At 34.7% G+C, this 22091-nt stretch overlaps 1 protein-coding gene across 1 annotated transcript in view; it reads left to right on the top strand.

Moving 5' to 3' along the window:
* Positions 1-21164, top strand: part of DNAH8 (dynein axonemal heavy chain 8) — a 130326-nt gene extending 109162 nt beyond the window's left edge. Inside the window, 12 exon segments of the mRNA XM_027641248.1 lie at positions 1056-1258; positions 2169-2242; positions 4432-4584; positions 7056-7211; positions 9255-9371; positions 10473-10574; positions 10946-11106; positions 15627-15783; positions 16306-16458; positions 16552-16741; positions 20063-20184; positions 20661-21164. Of these exon segments, the coding sequence (XP_027497049.1) occupies positions 1056-1258; positions 2169-2242; positions 4432-4584; positions 7056-7211; positions 9255-9371; positions 10473-10574; positions 10946-11106; positions 15627-15783; positions 16306-16458; positions 16552-16741; positions 20063-20184; positions 20661-20948 (1876 nt within the window). The 3' untranslated portion in view covers positions 20949-21164.
* The last annotated feature ends 927 nt before the right edge of the window (positions 21165-22091 follow it).

Below are 22091 nucleotides of genomic sequence, written 5' to 3'. Positions count from 1 at the left end.
AATAAATGGAAACTGGGAACCACATTGCAGCCTCCTGTGAGAAGCACATGGAAAAGTTGAATCATTCAAACAGTTTTCAATTTAATTTCTTTTAAAATTAACTATTTTAAATAGCTTTAAACAAGTAATTTAAAAAAAAAGAAAGAAAGATTGTGAAAATGGTATTCCAAAGCCCTATGTGAAAACTGTGCTATAAATTACTTCTTTTGCATCGTGTAAGATCTCTGTGGCAGAGCTTGGGATAAAATGGATTTCCACAAAGCAGCATTCAGCTGCCTTATGCATGAGATCATATCTTCCTACACTCATTGTATACTTTCCAAGTGCTGCAACAAATAAATCAGAGGCACTACAAAAACCCCCAGCAACATTATTTACTAGACCATGATTTGGTTTTGGAGGAGATTCAACCTGTGCAGTAAAAAAGGCTAGAATCTGATGGAAATACCATATTGTTGTATGCTCCACACCCTAAAGGGGGAGGCAAGCACCTAAGTCTTAAGTATTTAAATAATAAGTTTATAAATTGAAGTTTTTTGAAGTCATATATTTTATCCAAAGGTAGTTGTTTGTTTGTTTTTTCCATGGGAAAAATACTCATCCCCAAACAAATGCAATACAGTGCAAAAGATTTGAGTCTGTACCCTAAAAGACTAACAGACCTAATGAATCATTCTGCAGAATTTTACTAAAGGGCAAAAACAATCTCTTACATTTCCCTACTTGTGTTCTCAGATACAAAAGTTCTGTTTAAAATGGAGACTGTCCCAACCTTATAAAGGTACCTAGAACAGAAAATTCCAGTGCAAAATTGTAAGCAATTGAAAAGTATTGAACAGTCATAAGTAGAGGGAAGACTACCAGCTCTGTCTATTACAATACCTGTAAAGACAAACCTACAAACATATATATGAATGTGTGTATGTATATATACATATACATATATATGTATACTATGAAAAAAACCCCTCTAGTTGATAAAAATAGAATTTATAATTTAAGTCTGGTCTTTGCAATAGAAAGAGGCAGTGAATTTTTATCTTTGTAATTTCTAGGTCTTGGTGTCCAGATCGAACACTTTCCCAAGCCAGGAAATATATTGCAAGTTCCTTGGATGAGAAATATACAGAGCCAGTTATTTTGAATTTAAAAAAAACTTGGGAAGAAAGTGACCCACGAACACCTCTCATCTGTTTTTTGTCTATGGGATCTGACCCAACTATGCAGATTGATTCCTTGTCTAGGAAGCTTAATTTGGGTATGAAAGTAATTATTCATTGTCATATATTAAGATACAGAGGGGTAATGTAAGTAATTTCAGTAATATTTTTTCTGAGAGGTATTTCTTAAACTCTTTTGTACTCCTTTTTGTTCCTGAACCATCATCTTAGAGATAAATAATATTTTAAATAAAAGACGATATGCTGAGCATCATTCCGTGTGAAGTTGGACAGTAATGTTTTCAGTTCCATTTTTTTTATAAATTGTTATTATTCCAGTGATGATAACTTTTTAAATCCCTATCTGTCCAACAGCTCATTTTTTAAAAAATTTTGTTAGGGTGACAATAATATTTTCTTGTTTTAAATCTAAACTGCAGGTAATGTAAAAATCAGCAATCTGCTTACAAGATTACTTTGAAAAAAAAAAAACACAAGATCTGCATTTATATATTCTGGACTTTATGTTTATACTATATGGAAGTTTTGAAAATGTGTGCATACAAACTGAGTTGGAAGTAGATAGATATATTCTTTATATTAGTCACATTAGTATGTTCACAAATGCAATTTTACAACTATGCATTGTGCTCGTTTATGTGGCTTCATTATGTTGAGAAAAATCTATGATCATATTTCAAATGCTCTAGCATCATTAAAATTTGGCACAAATTCACATTGACAATAGTAATATTAGTCACAGTTTTTCACTTCTGTAAATATTGTGGATGTTTCAATGTTATTTTACAAAATTTCATTATTTAGAAAATTTATACATTATAGCATAATATGATGATGAAGGGATTCTACTTTTGTACGTATATATTTTTGCAAAAAATGTATTTAATTGTGATGTATTTGTATCACTGTTTTTTGGACTGAATTGGAATTCTTACTTTTTCTCAATAATGTAAGTTCATTAATTTTATATTGTCAAATATGTTGTAGAATGTAGGACCATCTCTATGGGTCAAGGACAAGAAGTTCATGCACGCAAAATCATAGAGGTGTCAAAAGAACAGGTGGGGAAAAAACTTTTTAGCATGCAATCTCTTTAATATTTTCATCTTACTGTCAGGCATTTCTCAGGTTGAACGTGTCTTTTTAAATGCCAGAGTTGAAAAACATTCCCCTGGGGGATGTGTATGTGACAGTGAAGTCCAAGTCAATACTTCTGGCAGCAGTGCTACTGAGCAGCATTTCAAAAGCAGTGCATTCCTTACTTATCACTATACTGTTATCCAAGGGTAAAATGACATCGAGTCCTAATCCTATCCTGCACATCCCACCTCTTTACTGGAATATTTTTTTCATTTTTTCCCCTCTCCTGTAAGAAATACCTAGATATTGCATAGCTTCTACTAGATAAAATGATGAGTGCACACAAAGTTTAAAGTTGTAGATACAGAAGGATATGCCTCCTCCTAATATTGCTTCATATTTTCCTCACACCTGTGCTAGTGAGAGCAGCTCTTCCTCACCACCATTTGGTGTCCATTATTTGTTTCTTTAGTTGTCAATTCTTTGGCTTTTAGTCTCAAAGATGTCTAAGAGTTTCCAATCAATATATAAGAATTTTTCTCTTAAATTTGATATTGTATTTTGTTATGGCAGATGATATGCTCAAACAGTAAAAACACGAAAAACCTAAGTAGCAGCTAGAGAAAGATGGTAATTGAAACCTCAAATACAATGTGAAAGTTACAGCATACAGGTGGGACCTTCTGGTCAGCTGGACACTTCAAGGAATTGTGGACAGTGTTGCAAATGAAGACATACAGCCATAGTTGCCTGCAAACTCAAAATATGGCCTGTATTTTGGAGGCCTAGAGTATCTCCACTAATAGAGAGCAGAACATGAGTATTGGAATATAGATATACACCACTTTGCAAAAGGAGAAAAAAGAAATCTCTATAGCAAATGGCATTTTTTATTATGTGTAAATGAACTCATGCATCTCATATTTCTTTGTTTGTATGTCTAGAATGGTCATTTTCAACTTCCAGTTCATTGCAATGGTGAAAACTAGGTCACCCCTTCCTTTCTTTTGCCCTTAATTAAAAACATAAGAATACTCTAAACAGCATTCCAGCAGAGCTACTAGTAATAATTTCTGAACTATATGCCTAAATGCTGCAAAGATTTTATGGAGGGAAGCGTTATGTGAACATCAGACTTGAAATTACAAAACAGAATAGTGAATGTGAAGATAAATATCTGTCTGGGTGTTTTTGTATCTTTAGCCAAGAGTATATAATATGACTAAAACTGCTGTGCTGTGTTACAGGTTTTTTTCAAATTTTTCGAATTTTCAAAAACTAGGTCTGATTCATTCATAAATGTAAGATAATTAAAGAGCTCAAAAAAGTGGATCCCCATAAAAGAAACAAAAACCCCTCCTTTTTTTTAATATCCATCAATTCACCATAAATATTTCAATTATATTTTGTCACCAAAAGTTACTGATTTCTTTTTAAATGAGCTAAAACAAAATTGCTGAAATGAAATTACAAGCTGTAACAAAATCCACACATGACTGTTTAGAACAGATTAAATCATGTCCCATTTTAATATCAGGCTTCTGATTCATCAGGCTTCAAAAGTGATACTATAAAAGCTGATTGAATTTAAATTCATAAGCAGAAGTTCAGAGAGATAATAATCAAACTAGAGCTTTCATGGAATTTGAGAACTGAAGAAGATCAAAATAAGCTGAGGTTGAATTTCATGCAAAGGCTTTTATTGCAGATAAACTAATTCCAGTCAAAAACTTTTAGAGTCTTATTACCACCTCTTTACACTTACTTTAGATTATGTTATTAACAAATCAATTTTAAACAAATATATGTTCCAGATATTTCAGCTGTTACTTTTCCACTCACTTTCTTTTGGATCTGATGAAGGATTGCTTATCACTGGTGTTTTGCTGGGAGCGTACAGGAACTACTTCTTTTTGCCACTAGATAGCACTGATACTTTACTTAGAATATTGAGTCTGGTGGAAATAACTTTAGCACTAACTTTTCCTATTTGATTTAGCTGTGCCAATATCCCAGCATATCAAATGATAATACATATTCAGGAACAGAACAAAAGTAAAAAAAAAAATTACGTGGAAAACCAAATTGATTTTTCTATAGACCGTTGGGTTTAGTGTTATGAATAACTTGTTCTAAATTGTATATAGTAATAGTTGATATTATTATTTAGGGAGGCTGGGTGCTACTCCAGAATTGTCATCTTGGACTGGATTTCATGGATGAACTACTGGAGACACTTCTTACTGCAGAGATCCAGAATGAAACATTTCGAGTTTGGATAACTACTGAACAACATCCTAAATTCCCAATTACGCTGCTACAGGTTTGTTCAAATATTTAATTCAGATACTTCATGCCATCAATATTATTCAAATTAATCCTGTAAATGGCAGTTAAATAAATGGAGGGGGAAAAAACCAAAACCCAAGAAAAAATGGACTTATCTTGCAATGCAAATTTCACTTTTAACAGGAAGGTTACACAGAAACACTTGAACAAAAACTATTTGTTCAACACTTGAACAAAAACAAAAACTACTTTACTTGTATCCCTTTTTGCCCAACCAGATGCCTTGTGAACAGATTAATGCCCACAACTGCTCTTAGTCTCTTACAGAGAGAGATTCCCTTATCTGAAATAAACGGTAAACGGGGCAGAACACACATGGATAGCACATCTCAGAGAACATCATATACCAGGAAGTAACCTGTTTTTCTTTGGATGAACTATAAATGGCTGTTCTGTAGATCTCAAGGATATATTTTTCATCAGTACCAGAAAAATTGCCTAAAGTGTTACAAAGTACATTTAAGTCACTGATGGTGGTTCCCAGCACTCTCACAGTGGGTGATAATGCTACCTAATATCTACTGTAATAGCTGTATGTTGACACTTCTGTGTTCCCTTTCCTCTTAAAAGCAGTGGAAGTCTCCTTAGTGTTTCTCATTATCTCTGAATAAAAATAGATACCACACATGATATCTAGGATGAGAAGGGAAGAAGTGTTCCTTTCTTGAATGAATCTAGAGACAACCTCCAGTAATAAGTGTCTTGTCACCATGGACTGTGTATAGAAAGGTAGCCATATGGACCTCTTATATTCTCTCAACAGCAAATGAACTCATCCTGCATCTTCAAGGGTTTTATGAACAATGAGGTATATAAACGTATGGTTTGCTAAAAGTGAGACTAGAGAATGGAGGGGGTTGCTAGATAAATCTTCACTGTATTTATCTCAAATGTTTCAAATGTGATTTCCCAGTTTATAGTGTCACATTACCTGTTAAAATGTTAACATATTCAGGGGTTTCAGAAAATGCGTAGCTGGCAAACCAAAGCTCCTTCTCAGAAGAAGGGAGAGAATAATTTGCTTTGATTTTTTTTAATATAGAGTGTTCATCAAAAACTGAACAGGATATCCTTTGAAATGTGGAAACACTGATTTTTGAGTGTTCCCATTCAGTCCAACAGTCACATGAACACAACACGTAATACATATGTGCAGATAGGTCCTTGCCCCTGGGCTGCCTGACGTTTACTACCTTTTCTGTCCATGCTACCATGTTACCCAAGCCAGACAGAAAAGTACATACTGTCGGAGCAAAAAAATTCTTAGTTTTTATTTGGTTCCTCCAGCATTTGTTAGTGTCTCAAGGAACAGAGGTTCTGGTAAGGCCAGTCTGTCTCTGAACTAATAGATTGAAGTGTGTCCCATGAACATTATCCAGCACTGGAATGCCATAGCACATAGGGGTAAGTAGTTACAACATTATTTGACATGAAAACCTCTGCTTACTAGCACTCTTCCAAATAATTTCCAGGTACAGTTTGATGATTAAAATTTTGTAGCCACTATTCCCATTAGGCAGTTTGAATGAAACTAAGGGGCTGTGGCAATCTAGTATCACAAACGGGGATTCAATGCCTGCTGACCAGAGTCCTTGGGAATATTCTCTGGTAAATCTAATTTACTGCTGTAGACATAGCCACAGAGTCCAGAGTAGCCGCTGGAATACAAAGATCTAATCTGAGAAAAGGTGAGGTTTCTTAGTACTTACTGTGAAGTTCTGGGATCAGAAATACAACGTGGTTTTTGTCATACATGCTGGATAGTTCTCCTCCATCATTCAGTCATTGAATTAGGGATAGAGAACCTTTTCCTTCTGAAAAACATGGGGACTGCTTCCAGGTCATTGATGAAAATTCTCAGATCCATGGCCAAGTGTCAGTGATGGTTCTGACCAACATAAGTTAAAGGTCTATGTTCAAAACCTTTTGTGGCCTAATCTGGTATGACTGGAGAAGAGAAGGCTCTGGAAAGACCTTATTGTGGCCTTCCAGTACTCAACAGGGCCTTTAAAGAAGATGAGAACAGACATTTTAGCAGGGCCTGTTGCAATAGGACAAAGGGTTCTGGTTTTAAACTGAAGAAGGTTTAATTTAAATTAGATATAAGAAAGAAGTTATTTACAATGGGGTCAGTAAGGCAGGTTACCCAGAAAGGAAACATTCAAGGTCAGGTTGGACAGGGCTCTAACTGACCTGATCTAGTTGAAGATGTCACTGCAGGGGGTTCAGATCAGATGGCCTCCCCTTAAAAGGACCTTTCCAACTCAAACTGTTCTATGATTCTGTGTACTCATTTTATGCAGTTTATAGCTACATATCTACTTTATCTCTGCAATGCTTCAGCTATTTACATTTTATTTATAACTAATAGTTTTGACATTTTCATGCATTGCTACTTGTGTTTCAGTAAACAAACCCAAATCCTTTATCTTTTTCACATGACAGATTGCTATAAAGTTCACAAATGAACCTCCCCAAGGTATGCGTGCCGGATTGAAAAGAACATTTTCTGGAATTAGTCAGGATCTGTTAAATGCAAGCAACCTGCCTATGTGGAAACCTTTGCTTTACACTGTAGCTTTCCTGCATTCTACTGTTCAGGTATTTCTTAAAAAGTTTGCAAATAGTGTTATAGTACATGGAGTCACTTTAATAGAGGTTCCTGAAAAAACACATTCTGATATTTATTGTAGTATCATGCTGCAGGGCTGAAGCTTTAATTTCTATAATCTATATTTCAAGGTTCCTTATTCTCTTTTTATTTTTTATTTTTAAATTTTAAACAATTTTCATACTACGAGCATTTAGAATTTGGTTTTTTTCATCTAACTTTGTCTGACCAAAAGTTAGTCATTTGGCGTAAGGGAAAAATTTCTCTTTCTGTAGTCAATAGAAATAGATAAGCCCTCTGAAATAGAAAATTAGCTGATCTCTCGCAGCTGTCTTTCCCTAAGAGTGAATATTTTTCTAGAGGTGTATCACTCTTTCTGTCCACTGATTTGAAGGGCAATCCAGATGCCTAGCTTAGAGTAGCTGTCTACTTTCTAGATGGTTAAATTTAAATAAAATTCTTTCCCTCTGCATCTAGTTTTTATCTTATCTGTGTCAACGTGTTTTCTACATTAATTCCAATGTGAGAACAATAATATCTATACTTTGTATTTTAAAGATATATAAGTTTTGAGTTCATAATACATACCAAAAATCTGAGCTCTTTGAATGCACCTTCTTTTCATCAAGGATCTCAAAATAGTTATAAACCACTATTTGAGCCTTAGGCTTCATTGAGCAGCTCGTATTTTCAGTATAGGGAGATGGTGAGAGAAGGACAATTTGTTGATGTTTCCTATTAAGATACGGTATTCTGCATTATTTTCCTCCTTCTACCTTTTAAACAGTGAAAAATTTGTTCTGTGTACTGCCTCAGGATTATACTGTTCTTTTGGAACCAGAAGATCTAGGCTTCTTCAACCCATCAGTATTTTTAAAACTATGACAGCTATTCATCTGTTAAGAAATTTTATTTATGAATTACCAATCAATAAGCAAAATATACAGTGTTCTGCCTTTAAACTGACCGATTCTTAGTATCCTTTGGTGACAAGATCATTATGATAAATATAGCTTAAGAAGTAATTCACAAAATTTGGCAGAAAATCATTTTATCTTTCTGCAGGGTATTATTGTTAATGCTGTCTCATCTGCTTATAAGCGATATTTGATTTTGAAAAAGAAAAGAGCTTTTTTTTTCCAGTTCTAGATCTTTTTAAATATTGTAGCTAGGGTACTTAAATGTTACTTCAGATGTCAAAGACTGTCAGTCACTGGTGACCTGGTAATATAAACTCTGATAATTATGTTATCACTTAGTTAATTTTAAAATGTCATTTATGCATTTAATAAATGTCAGCACTATTCAGCAATTTAGTTCTTAAATTCTTGGATTAATTTGTTCTACCTTCTGAGAAAAAATCATTGAGCGATTTAACTGAAGTGACTGTAACAAAGTTGTGAGAAATCTAATAGTGTTGAATGTTTAAAATGTTTGGGCTACAGAACATATTCTCTTACTTTTATAGTCAACTATTTTTCTGTTACCACAACTGTTATAATTTTATTTTCAAAGAGATATGAAATAATAAATTTAAGTAATGTAATGGTGGCAGCCTTATAATAAAGTGGTGGAATTTTGAAACCATACATTGAAACAATACAACATAAGAAGCAACCTAGAAGCCTTTGGATGACTGAACATAAATACAGGAGCTTGAAAATTTGAACCTATCATTAGTAGACATATATGTAAAAAGAAGTTAAAAACTGTAAAATTCAGAATTAATTAATTACTTAATATATAAAGCTCATCATCCAAATAGACACGAGACATTGCAAACCTATGACTGATACATTGATTAGTAAAGCTAGCAATAAATTATTTTGTTGCTTTTTCTATAATTATTTATCTCTTATGGTGTAACTTAATATTAACTGTATTATTGACATGTATGAAAACCATTTCCTATGCTACCTTTCTTCACCAGTTCAAATCTTTACTCTGCTGTTACTATTATTATTGCACTTTAATAAGGAAAAAGAATTATTAGTTGTTTCATAAATATACTTGGTTTTAATTTTATTCCTAAGGAGCGACGCAAGTTTGGGCCTCTGGGTTGGAATATTCCCTATGAATTTAACTCAGCAGACTTTACAGCCAGTGTTCAGTTTATACAAAATCACCTAAAAAAATGTGACATCAGGAAGGTATGTACTAAAATTTGCATACAGTATATTTAATTGCTTTGTATGGCATCAGCAATTGTTTTTTCCTCATGTTACTATTTGTCGTAGTTTATTCATTGCTATCCTTTCAGTGCAACTTCAAATGATCAAAGTTTCAAGTTCTTTGCAAGACAATCAAGCTTAAATATTTTGTGTGCTGTTATCCGTGTAAAACTACATAGCTTTTAAGAACTTAAGAATTTGATATTGTTTTTTCTCACTCCTATATCTAAAATTACCAAGTCTATACATTATCTGTTTTGGAAAGGGCTACCATTTGGTTTTCTACTTAGCAAGGAATAGCCATTCCTTGCAAAGCAGCACTTGGCTAATAGAGAAAGATAAGAAATAGGAAGAACATGGGGAGAAAGGGGAGAGGCAATAGCAACTGAGAGTGGTTTCAGGTCACACAAGAAATAATGAAATAAATTATATATATTTTAGATATGTAATGACATATCACTTCTAGACAGTAAGCCCTACGAGGAGAGGCTGAAGGAGCTGGGTTTGTTCAGCCTGGAAAAGAGGAGGCTCAGGGGAGACCTCATCACTCTCTACAACTACCTAAAGGAGGTTGTAGCCAGATGGGGTTGGCCTCTTCTCTCAGGGAACTAGAGACAGGATGAGAGGACATAGCCCCAAACTGCATCAGGGGAGGTTCAGGTTGGACACCAGGAGGAATGTCTTCATAGGAGGGGTAGTTAGGCATTGGAATGGGCTGCCCAGGGAGTTGGTCGAATCACCATTCCTGAAGGTGTTAAAGAAATGACTGGACATGGCACTTAATGCTGTGGTCTAGTTGACAAGTTGGTGTTTGGTCAAAGGTTGGACTAGATGATCTTAGAGGTCTTTTCCAACCTAAATGATTCTGTGATTATATATTTATATTAGCAGGATCAAGCCCAACTCTTCTATTAAATTACAGAGTTGAGTTCAAAAAATACGTTGGAAAATATTATTTTCATATGATCTTTTCAGGTTGCATTTCAGAGCCTTATGAGCTTCGGATGATATTGAAATTACTGGACACCTTCTTCTTACATATTATACCTACAGTCTTTCATTTACTTTACTTTCATCCAGGGGATATCATGGAACACAGTACGCTACATGATTGGAGAAGTACAATATGGAGGCCGAGTCACAGATGACTATGATAAGCGTCTTCTTAATTGCTTTGCAAGGGTAGGAGACCTTGGAAATAGTTATTTGTCATTTTTATTAACAGTTGCAATACAGAAATCAAAATACCTTCTTTCTGCTGAATATGCATTTCACCAGTTTATAGGACTGTTCAAAGTAAAATGAATTTTTCAAAACATCATTCTTTGGCAGTGAGGTTCCTCCTTAGTGAGGAGCAGAAACTTAAAAAGACTTAGTGGGAATTCAAACTTAGCAGACAGAATTCTTAATGTTTTACTTCTGTATTCAAGTAAAATTAGATGTAGTAGCTGAAATAAGAACCCTAATTGCCCAAGAACAAAAATGAAATTAAAAAACCCCTGTAAGTAGCAAAGTAACTGTTGGGTTTTTTTTCTCCCCTGGATTTTTCACAGGTATGGTTTAATGAAAATATGTTTGAGAGTGATTTCTGTTTTTACACTGGATATAAAATTCCAGTATGCAAAACCCTGGAACAGTACTTTGAATACATCCAGTTACTCCCTGCCATGGACAGCCCAGAGGTCTTTGGTCTCCATCCTAATGCTGATATTACGTAAGTATGTCTCAACATATTGAAAAAAGAGAACCTTTCTTTTAGTGTTTGGAAACAAGTCCCTATGAAATGTTCAAGTAAAGTGTATTTTTCATAGGAAACTTAGGATTCATGTGAATTTCACTACTGAAGTGGAACACTTTCTGTGTATGCACGTGGTTATGAATGCAGTATCTTCAGCTACATTTTTCAAGTTGTTTTGAAGCAGTTGGAATTTTTACTACTTATTCTTCATGGTTTTACAATTTTTTAAAAATTGAAATAATTATAATGAACATATGATACAAAGTTCTATACGGTTCAATTAGAGAAAGTTTCTAATATTTGCCTTCTGTTCCAAAGTAGTATATTATTTTTCTGTGTGCACTTGTTAAATGGTTCTTTGGATTGTCATTTGCTTTACAAACACGTCTTTGGATGCAACTACGAATTATTGTTGTCGTCAGTCCTGCCATTTCCATTATTTAAAGAAGACTTTTCAACTGCACCAACTACTAACTCCATTTAAACTTCGACTTGATTCACTTTCATTCCAAATAATCTGTGTAACAGCTTAAATTTTATTTCCTTTTAATATTACATGCCCTGTGAAAGGATATGAGCATCATCATACTTTTTTCACTGAAGTTCACAATAATTCTGCAATGAATTATTGCATTTTCATTATGTCCACATTCACTGTTTCTTAACATAGCTTTTTTTGTACTTTAAACAAAACAAATGTTATTCAAATGCAGAGCTGCTGTGAAAACCTAATATAACATTTTTGGACAAAACAATAATTTCCCACAATTTTTCAGCCTCAAAGTTGAGAGGCTGATGCCATATCAAGAGCCTAGTATTCTAAGCATGCTATGAGAACAGTACACAGTTTTATTGTCAGCTCTGCCTAGTACCATTGTTAATATATACTTGTGAAGAAAAGAATCTAAGAGTAGATTCTGTTTCAAGTCATTCTCTGATACTTGCAAGACCTCCCTTGCAGAATTGATTAAAGAAGAGCCAAGATTTAACAGAGAACTAAACAAAGTCTTGAAGAGACACCTGCTTTAGATCCAAAATTAGGCTTGTAGGAGAGCTAATTTATGGGAGGAAACTTGGGACTAACACTGTTGGGGGAGCTTTTGTAAATAGAAACAGCGCTTTGATTTCTCTTTACTACTGAGTTTTTCTTTCTTCCATTTGGTACCTCAGCGTATTCCTGCTACTTTAGTTCTTTTATTATTTTTTTAAAAATTTTCCTTTATAGGTATTTTTTTAGAATTTGGAGAAAATGTTCAAGAGTTTCATGCTTTTTTTTCCACTTTTAATCACATTTAATCTGTTATAGGCAACTATGCACAGATACTGTGTCTGAATTTCATTTTTGATACAAACCAAATGGATAGGCATCCCATACAATATAAAAAGTTTAAATTCTCCTATATCCTATCAAGTCATCTCATTGTATGCAAAAGGCTAACTGCTAGAACTGGAACCCTGAGAGAACCAGGACCTCTCCAAGTTCCTATTCCTGAGGACAAGACGTTATCTCTCACCAATTTACTGTGACAGTTTTACAGTTCAGCCAAAAACTCGATCTGTTGGTTCTAACTGTAAAGCCTCACTGAATTTCAATGCTTTCACTTAGGATTAACACCTGAAGTCAGAGAATGATTTTAACTTGCTATGTGAATCATAGGCTCTGCGAAAACAACATCATTAACAGGTATCTGAGTGGGAAAGGAATATTCTGACAGTCTTCTGTGAAAACCCTGTCCCAGTTGCTTCTCTACTGAAGCCTTAAATGTAACTGAATTTTTGTAAAGATACTGCAAGCTGCTATTAACCAACTGAAGATAGAGAAGAATCTCCCATTGTCCCTTGGTGAATGTAAGGTTTTGAACACCCTGCTACAATAGATATTGCTGTTTTCTACACAAAGCTGAGGCAATGTTCCTGTCACACTGCATTTTTTCTCAATTTTAACTTCCAGTACAGAAAATTCCTGATGGCACTGACTCCAACTATCTAACTGTGCTAGGTTTTCACATCCAAACTCTTAGAAAAATATTCTTAATAATGCTTTTTGGAGTAAATCAAAATTCATAGAAAATTAATTCTTTTTTTCTTCTTATGACACAATTTGCTTTACAATACTATTTCAGGGAAAAACAATATAAACAGGAATTGAGTGCTTCATCTTACATACCTACTTTTAGACAACACTGACACTATAAATGAGATTAACTTAATGTTGCTGTAGCTTCATTCATGGTTACCGAAGACTTCCTTTACTGTAACAGAGAAAAATAAATCCTTGTAAAGTGCAATTTCTCTGGTCACAAAACAGACATCTAAAATACATTACCTGAACTGGGCTATCTAGACAAAATCTGTTTTGTAAGCATCTACACTTACATGTCTACATGTGATGAGGGTCACCTCATGATGTATAACTGATTTTCTTCTCAGGAACATGGTACTTCCTCTACAAACCTATGAGATGGTTGTTTTTTTTCATTATTGTTTGCATCTATATTTCAACATTTTATTTGCAATCTAAAGGAAAGTTTCTAACGGTTTTCCAAAGCCCAGAAAAATTTTGTTTCAGAGTGGTTTTTATGTTGAATGTGCCCCAGTGGTATGTGAATGAATTTTCTTCTTTTTATTTTAATCTCACTTTCACACTGGAACATTACTTTTAATTATGTTCACATTGAGATACTTCTTTTTGTCTTTTCTATTTTTATTTACAAAAAAATTCTTCTTCTTCAAACTGTAATTATTATTTTTACAATATTCATATAATTTCTCCTCTTCAGAAGATTCTTACCTTGTGTCATTCCAGAAAGAAATATTGCTAACCTTTGATTCTGTTAATTTAATGTTATTTTTCAAAAACTGTTCTCTCCTTTTCCCCAAAGTTTTTCTTTTTAAAATTGTTTCTATTTTTGTTTAGACTGAGGGAAAGACTATTTTTATAATTCTGTAATATATTATAATTTAATTGATGTAATAATTGGGGAACCTATTCCTTCTACATAAAATAGTCTAATAGCAGTATTGGAAGAACAGTACTCACAATGTGAAGAGGAAGGCGCACATCTCTCTTATCACTACTTGTTAAATAAGCAAGACACAGACAAAGGTTACAGCCACCAGTATGTCATCCAAATTAGCAATGAAGTCACAAGTCCGAGAGAAATTTTATTTTATCTTTTCTGCTCATATGTGGTCTTGAATAAATCTTTCATTCTTTAAATGGGGCCATAAATTGAAAAAAAGATTGAGAGTTTTGAGTCTAAAGTCAAGAGTTGTTAAAAATCGTTAAAGCCCTACCATTCCTACATTTAGAAGTGGAAATTATATTCTCTGAGAAGCAAACTCCCGGTAGTATTTCATCTGTATTTCTGATTTATAGTTTTTATAATTGCATTCACAAAAAAATTTAGTTTAACTACTGTGGTATGTAGCTTCTTTAGTTTTGTGATACTATCTCCAAAGCTTAGATGCTTTAGAAGTTCACATGTTCTATCCTTGGTTTCATGTCTTATATAATTAGGTATGAAAAAGTAATAGAAGGAATGGGTGTTGCATGAAAGTTGAAAAGTAAAACTGACATGCAAAACTATGCTTTGAATCAGTGTAAATTTATGTCCTACGTCAGACTCAGGATGTATGTTTCTTGTGTACCTGATTCCATAAGGTAAAAGTAGGTATTGCTAGTACTCCAGTATCTGTTTTCTTTGTTATTGCCTCTCATTGGTCTACAACACTGGAAAGCACTGTAACAAAAATACTCCTATAATTCCGCTTGTATTGAAGGATTGACATGATCTACTATTTTTTATCATCCAATGCCACACAAATTTAGTTCACTTTTTTTGTACTGATTCAGAACATAAATTTACATTAGCACTGCCCAAGCTTCATTATGGAACACAACGTTTCAACCCACAGTGCTGTAAATCTAGCAACTCTTATCATTAATCTGGAAATACTTCAAAGCAGAATGAATTTACTAATTAATAAAGGGGCAGCTTGCAGAGTTATACCTCCACCTTTTCCTTCTTCTGTATTTCACTTTTAAGAACTAGCTAAGGGAAATATTGTTTCTTTTTATGAAATTTTTGTTGCTTCTTCCCAACAAATAGCTATTTAGAAGTTTTTATCAGAAACATGCCATTTTCTTCCCTTCCCTCAGAATCTCTAGAAATGCTGTGATAGGTTTTTCTGCCACCTCACAAACTTAGTTTGCAGATCTCCTTCTTATCCCTCAATTAGAAAAACATCAACTGTATAACAGGGTGTATGGAGGGAAGCTCATACCATTTACAGCCATGGAAAACCAAATATTGTTCATGATTAGTGTGTTAAACTTGTTGCAGAATGCCAAGGAAAACAATTTTGTGTGAGTTTTGATTTGACTTTAAGACACTCTATGTTTTTTCTCGACTTGCAGGTTGTGTGTTCTACAAAGTTATGACTAACTATTAAAAAAACCTATGTAATTTATAACACATTTCTTATCCTCTCAGATACCAAAGAAATACATCAGCTGATGTTTTAGATACTATTACCAACATTCAGCCTAAAGAAAGTGGTGCAGGATCTGGAGAAACTCGTGAATCAGTTGTTTATCGTTTAGCTGAAGACATGCTAGAGAAACTTCCTCCAGATTACATACCTCATGAGGCAAGCTAATTTTAGTTTTGTCTTACTGTTCTCTCTGTTGAGTTTTCACATAAGACATTCCAAAAAAGAAACACTGAACTCTAACGAAAGGTCATATAGCTAGTAGCAGATTCAAGTAAGGAACCAACAACATTATTTCTGTCAGTATGAATTGGTATGAGGCTTTGCTATTTAAAATCAAGGCATCTAACAATTGGTCATGCAAATATGTCATGGATACTATGCTTGGACTTCCAAATCTACTTGTGAAAACATAGGAAAAAATCAGTCTGCGCTTTTTGTGCAGCAGTCCCCTGGGCCTTCTGGGTGAAGTCCTATTCTAGCAAAATCATGTGTGATTCGGTAGTATCGGACAAAAAATAAAAACTGCAACAGTTTTAACAGGGGATAAATTTTAATTGAATAATATACAGATCTAATATTTATTTTTCTGAACACACTGAAAGTTAGGATGTTTTATACGACAACAGCATTTCAACAATTTAGACTTAACTAAATTCCTTCTGTGCTTTTATATTTTAGGTAAAAGCTCGTTTGGTTAAAATGGGGCACCTTAACTCTATGAATATTTTTCTACGTCAAGAAATTGACCGCATGCAGAAAGTGATCACCATTGTCCGCAACAGTTTGAATGATCTGAAATTAGCCATAGAAGGAACTATTGTTATGAGTGAGGCAAGTAAAGCATATTTACTACATATGGAATATTGTGTTTTAAACTATTACCTTGATTGCTTTACTTTGGATATTATTATTTCATTGCTTTAGAATTTAAGAGATGCACTTGACAACATGTATGATGCTCGAATTCCTCAAGTATGGAAAAGAGTATCTTGGGATTCTTCCACACTTGGCTTCTGGTTTACTGAACTTTTGGAAAGAAATGCTCAATTGTCTACTTGGATATTTCAAGGAAGACCAAATGTGTTTTGGATAACTGGATTCTTTAATCCACAAGGTAAGGGTACTGAAAGGACTTGAATAGTGATGTATGTAATAATAATTTAATGATTATACTACATATCTCATTTAATATTACATGTAGAAAAGATATTTTCATTGCTGCCAGAATATGTCATAGAAACCAAATGACAAATAGGTTCAGAAAAGAGATTAGATAAAGTCCCAGGAAACAGGTCCAATGGTAGCCATACACATGATTGTCCAGACTTCATCTTTGAGTTGTGAGGTCCCTAAGCTCCAGATTGGCAGAATCTGGAAGAACATAGAAGAGAAAGGATTTATGTGTCATTTTGCCTGATGTAATATTATTTCACTAAGCATCTGCCTTTGTGTAGTGTCAGAGACAGAATGCTTGTACAAGTGGTCTCCAAGTGGAGAGCAGTGACAGTGGCATTCCTCTGGGGTTAGAATTGGGACTGGTGCTAACATCTTTGTCAGCAACACGGACATGAGATTGAGTGCACCCTCAGCAAGTTTGCTGACAACACCAAGCTCTGTGATGCAGTTGACATGCTGGAGGGAAGGGATGCCAGTCAGAGGGACCTGGACAGGCTGGAGAGGTGGGCCTGTGTGAACACTGTGAGGTTAACAAGGCCAAGTGCAAGGTTGGGGCAAGCACAAGCACAAGTATAGGCTGGGTGGAGAAGGTATTGAGACCAACCCTGAGGAAATGGACTTCAGGGTGTTAGTTGATGAGTTCAACATGACTTGGCAATGTGCACTTGCAGCCCAGAAGGCCAACCATGTCCTGGGCTGCATCAAAATAAACATGGCCAGCAGATCAAGGGAGGTGATTCTGCTCCTCGACTCCACTCTTGTGAATCCCCACCTAGAGTGCTGCATCCAGCTGTAGGGGCCCCAACATAGAAAGGATGTGGACCTGTTGGAGCAAGTCCAGAGGAGAGCCACAAAGATGATCAGAGGGCTGGAGGCTAAGAGAGTTGGGGCCATTCAGCTTGGAGGAGAAGGCTCTGGGGGCAACCTTTATAGCACCTTCCAGTACCTAAATGGGGCTACAAGAGAGATGGAAAGGGACTTTTCACAACTACATTTAGTGATAGGACAAGGGGGAACTGATTTAAACTGAAAAATGGTAAGTTTAGAATAGATATGACAAAATTCTTTACTGTGATGGGGGGAGACACTGAAACAGATTTCCCAGAGAAGTGTGGATGCCCCATTCCTGGCAGTATTCAAGGCCAGGTTGGATGGGACCTGGTCTAGAGGAATTCTGGATTTTGTCTGTTTGGTTTTTTTGTTTGTTTGTGTTTTGTTTGTTTGTGGTTTTGTCTTTTGGGGGGTTTTTTTTGGGTTTTGTTTGTTTGTTTGGGGGTTTTTTTTGGTGGCTCTGCCCTTGGCAGAGGAGTTGGAACTTGATGATCTTTAAAGTGCCTTTCAACCCAAACCATGCTATATGATTCAGACCCATAAATGCAGGTTTTATATTACAAGAAGGAAAATATGTAATTAATAAATAAAATAATTTATCTTGTTGACATTATGTCATGATATACAGCTTCTAAAGAAAGTATACTTAATGATAAGGAGTTGGACTTGATGATCCTTGTGGGTCCCTTCCAACTCAGAATATTCAGTGACTCTTTGATTCTGTGATAATTTTCCAGCTTTTAAAGAAAATATTATTTGTGTTTCAAACTGTTTAACTTATTCCAAACTGTAAGTTGCAAGAGCTTTAATCTAGAACAAGATGTTACAGTAGCAACAAAATGACTTTTTACAGTACAGTAAGAGCACAGGAACAACAAACAACCTCATCAGGGACACGGTCGAATCCCCATTGCTGAACGTTCTCAAGATGTAATTGGACAGAGTGCTAGATAATCTTATCTAGTCTCCCTTTCCTGTGAAAGGTTGGACCAGGTGGTCTCTCGACGTGGACTGTTCTGTGATTCTATGAATGTGCAACAGTACCAGCATTTATAGCAGTTATCTATCTTCCACAGGGAATAAGCAAAATGTAGTTTTCAATGTTCCCATTTCACAGGTTATTTAATGAGTAGTTTGTTCAAATTCATCAAAGATATGCTGCAAAGTACAAGTAAACATTATCTGTCATTATCTGTTATAGCTTGATATATTTATCATTTAGAGGAAGGAGGAAGAAAAATAAATTTTAACCATCTCCATGAGTAAAAAAACCCACTACTTTATTAGGTAATTCATAGAAGAATCTCATTTATCCTACACAACTGTCTAAACAAAATTCTTGTGAGAAACTTCTGTGTAACAGCTATGAGTTGGTTTTTTAATTAGGATTAAACTCTGAAATTCTTGAATATTTTATGAGTTACCTTTGCTTTGTGATGCTTTTGTTCCCACCAGGCTTCCTGTGACCAGGACTGTAGAAAGTATTAATATCAAAGTTTTTTTTAGAGTCACGCTCATAAACAGTTGAGGTGCCTGGAGCACATCCAAATTATCATTAAAAGATGGTATTGAGATGCCAGTCAAAACATCACTCCATTTGTATCATAAATGGCACAGCTGGTAAGCACACTGATCTCTGGTGATTCGAGAGCAGCACTCATGCTGTAAGATAACCAAATTCTTTTGACCAAAGGAAACATTTAGCCTAATAGCCAACAAACCTGAGACACAGTCTCGAATTTTACTATTGCTTCAACATCTGTGTTCAAAAAAAAGAGTAGTCCTGCAGCTGGAGAGAGGTCTGCTAAGTGCAAAAGGTGTGCTATGGCTAGGGTTGAAGTAAATATAGTTATTGTAATCATAATACTGCTCACCAGGAAATTCACTCTAAAGTGTGCAGTTCTCTATTTTAACTTCTCTTTCTTTGTCTCAATCTCTTTACGACAATTCCAAGTAGTTCTTCATCTGGTAACATAAAATAGCAGCTACTGAGTTTTTAGTGACTCCATTGACATCTTCTGACACACATAGAAACAACCGGGTATTTGCTGCTAGTGTTTCTATTTTTGTAGCTTTTTCTTTTATAACACACCCAAACCTCTTTGCTGCTCAGTTTTTTGTCATCTTGTGCTTAAATTATTCAGCCCTTTACCTCTAAAGACTAATTTAATTTTAAAAAAGGGGAAAAACCCCCACAAATGTATGTGCCATTTAAAAATCTTTTTCTTGGTGTAATGCATTCTATACCACTTTTGTAATTTGTTCCTATTTTGGTCCCAAAGCAATATTTCTATCTTAACCAGGGTGCTTTTTTTCAACAGAACTCTGATTATAAGTTCAGTGCAGAACCATGCTTGTAAACAAACAAGATAATTTTTTTTTTTGGTCATGTGAGATAAATACTAAATCTCTGGCTTAATTTCTCAAGGATTCCTGACAGCAATGAAACAAGAGGCAACTCGAGCACATAAAGACTGGGCTTTAGATAAAGTTGCAGTACATAATGAGGTGCTAAAGCAAACCAGAGAAGAAATCACAGCACCTCCTCCTGTATGTATGCCATGCAAAGATGTTTCAGTATTAATTTTGGTATTTAGTTTATATTATGCATCATTGAGTCGTTTTGGATTGATAGAGGACAAAGTTACTCTTGCCTTCACCTTGCTGGTTTTGCATAGAAGAAAAATACTAAGTATGAAGATTTTATTTTCTTAAGCTAGAAAAATATTTTTTTAAAACAACTATCTAATTGTACCACTTGTTAATTTTTTTCTTTATATTAAGCTTTAGATGAAATTTTGTAGGATATAGACTTTATTAAACAACTTTTATTGCCATCCATTTCAGCAGCATTATTTTCTGAAAAAGGATGATACTATAGTTTAAGATTAAGTAGTTAGAAAAGATTCAATGTTAGATATTTTTTACTATAAAATATATATTCCTTTTAATGGTTTAAGACAATACCTCATTTTAGAAAACAGATGTTTTATTTCATGTGGTGTATCTGCTTACCCTTCACACAGGAAGGAGTATACATCTATGGGCTCTACTTGGAAGGTGCAGGCTGGGAGAAACGAAGAAGCATTCTTGTTGAATCTACACCAAAGGTTCTTTTTGTCCAGCTGCCTGTGCTGCATATGTTTGCTGTTGATTCAACCAAACCTAGGGATCCCAGGCTCTATGTTTGTCCTCTTTACAAAAAGCCCATGAGAACAGATTTGAACTATATTACAGAGGTCTATTTAAAGACAGTAAAGTCTCCAGACCACTGGATATTGAGAGGAGTGGCTCTTCTGTGTGACATCAAGTAAGCTGTTCTTCATACCAGAACAGAAATGGAATATATGACACAGGTCACAAATTATATGTGTAATTCTTCTACTGCTTTGTTTTGGAGGCTATTTGTCATTATACTAGAAATTTCATTTCAGTCTTGGCTTACCGATTTTTTTCTCTGCTTTCTGTAAATTCAGTTTGCCTTGGCTATTTGTTGAAAGTCTTAAAGTAAAGTTTTCCAAATAAGTTCACTGATCGTAGTCTTTGATATTTCTATTGTATTACTTAAAAAGGAAGTAATACAATTAATGTCAAATAAAATGGTGCTAAACCTTAAAAAAGAAAAACTTTGATTTTTCACATTCTTTCACATATACAGCTTTTAGCTTGTGTTTCAGTGACATATGATGACAACAGAAGACAATAGAACATAACAAAATTTAAAATCTCCTAGATGCAAATTTAAATTCCTGGATTCTGCATGATACACACATTATTTTCTTTGAGCCTTGAGGAAACTTTAGGACAGAAAAATATATTTGATCCATATTTTTCACTTGGGCTTTCTCAGGGCTTACTTGTTCTTGTTACACTATCTATATTAAGCAAAATTACACTAGAAATGTTTGTGCCTGGAATATCTGACAGAGACCACCAGTATGTTCTCTGTCAAGTTTAGCTGTGTGGGAACAGCTACAAAAGTAGAACAGTTCCAACTACTTAACATGGATTTTTTAAAATTAAAATAGAGAACCAGATTATATACAATTTTGTCTGCATTTCATTTTAGCTATAAAATACAGGTTGCAGTCCTTGAAATGGCTATCACAGCATTATTCTGTGATGATCCTAACCATGAATTTTCCAGACATAGTTAGTAATAAACTAATTCTACTTATCTAATACTTAACAAGATACGCAGTCTACACTATCTCTTTAATAATTCTGAGAAAAGTTTCCTCCTTCAGACAGCTTTATTTGCCAATATGGTTTTTCACTTACACCCCATGACTCCTTTTGCTGTTCAAGAGTGTTCAAATGCATCTGCTGTGGCAAAGTGCAGCTACTACTTGAATTCCTGGTTATCTGGTGGGATGGTAAAAGTTTCTTCCTCAATTTAGAATCCTGTGGCTTTCTGCTAGAGGTCACCATCCCAGGATATCCGCTTGCAGAAAGTC

The sequence above is a fragment of the Corapipo altera genome, unplaced genomic scaffold (assembly GCF_003945725.1).
Source record: "Corapipo altera isolate COAL_440 unplaced genomic scaffold, ASM394572v1 48b, whole genome shotgun sequence".
Classification (NCBI taxonomy): Eukaryota; Metazoa; Chordata; class Aves; order Passeriformes; family Pipridae; genus Corapipo; species Corapipo altera.
This window is presented reverse-complemented; position numbering and strand designations above follow the sequence as displayed.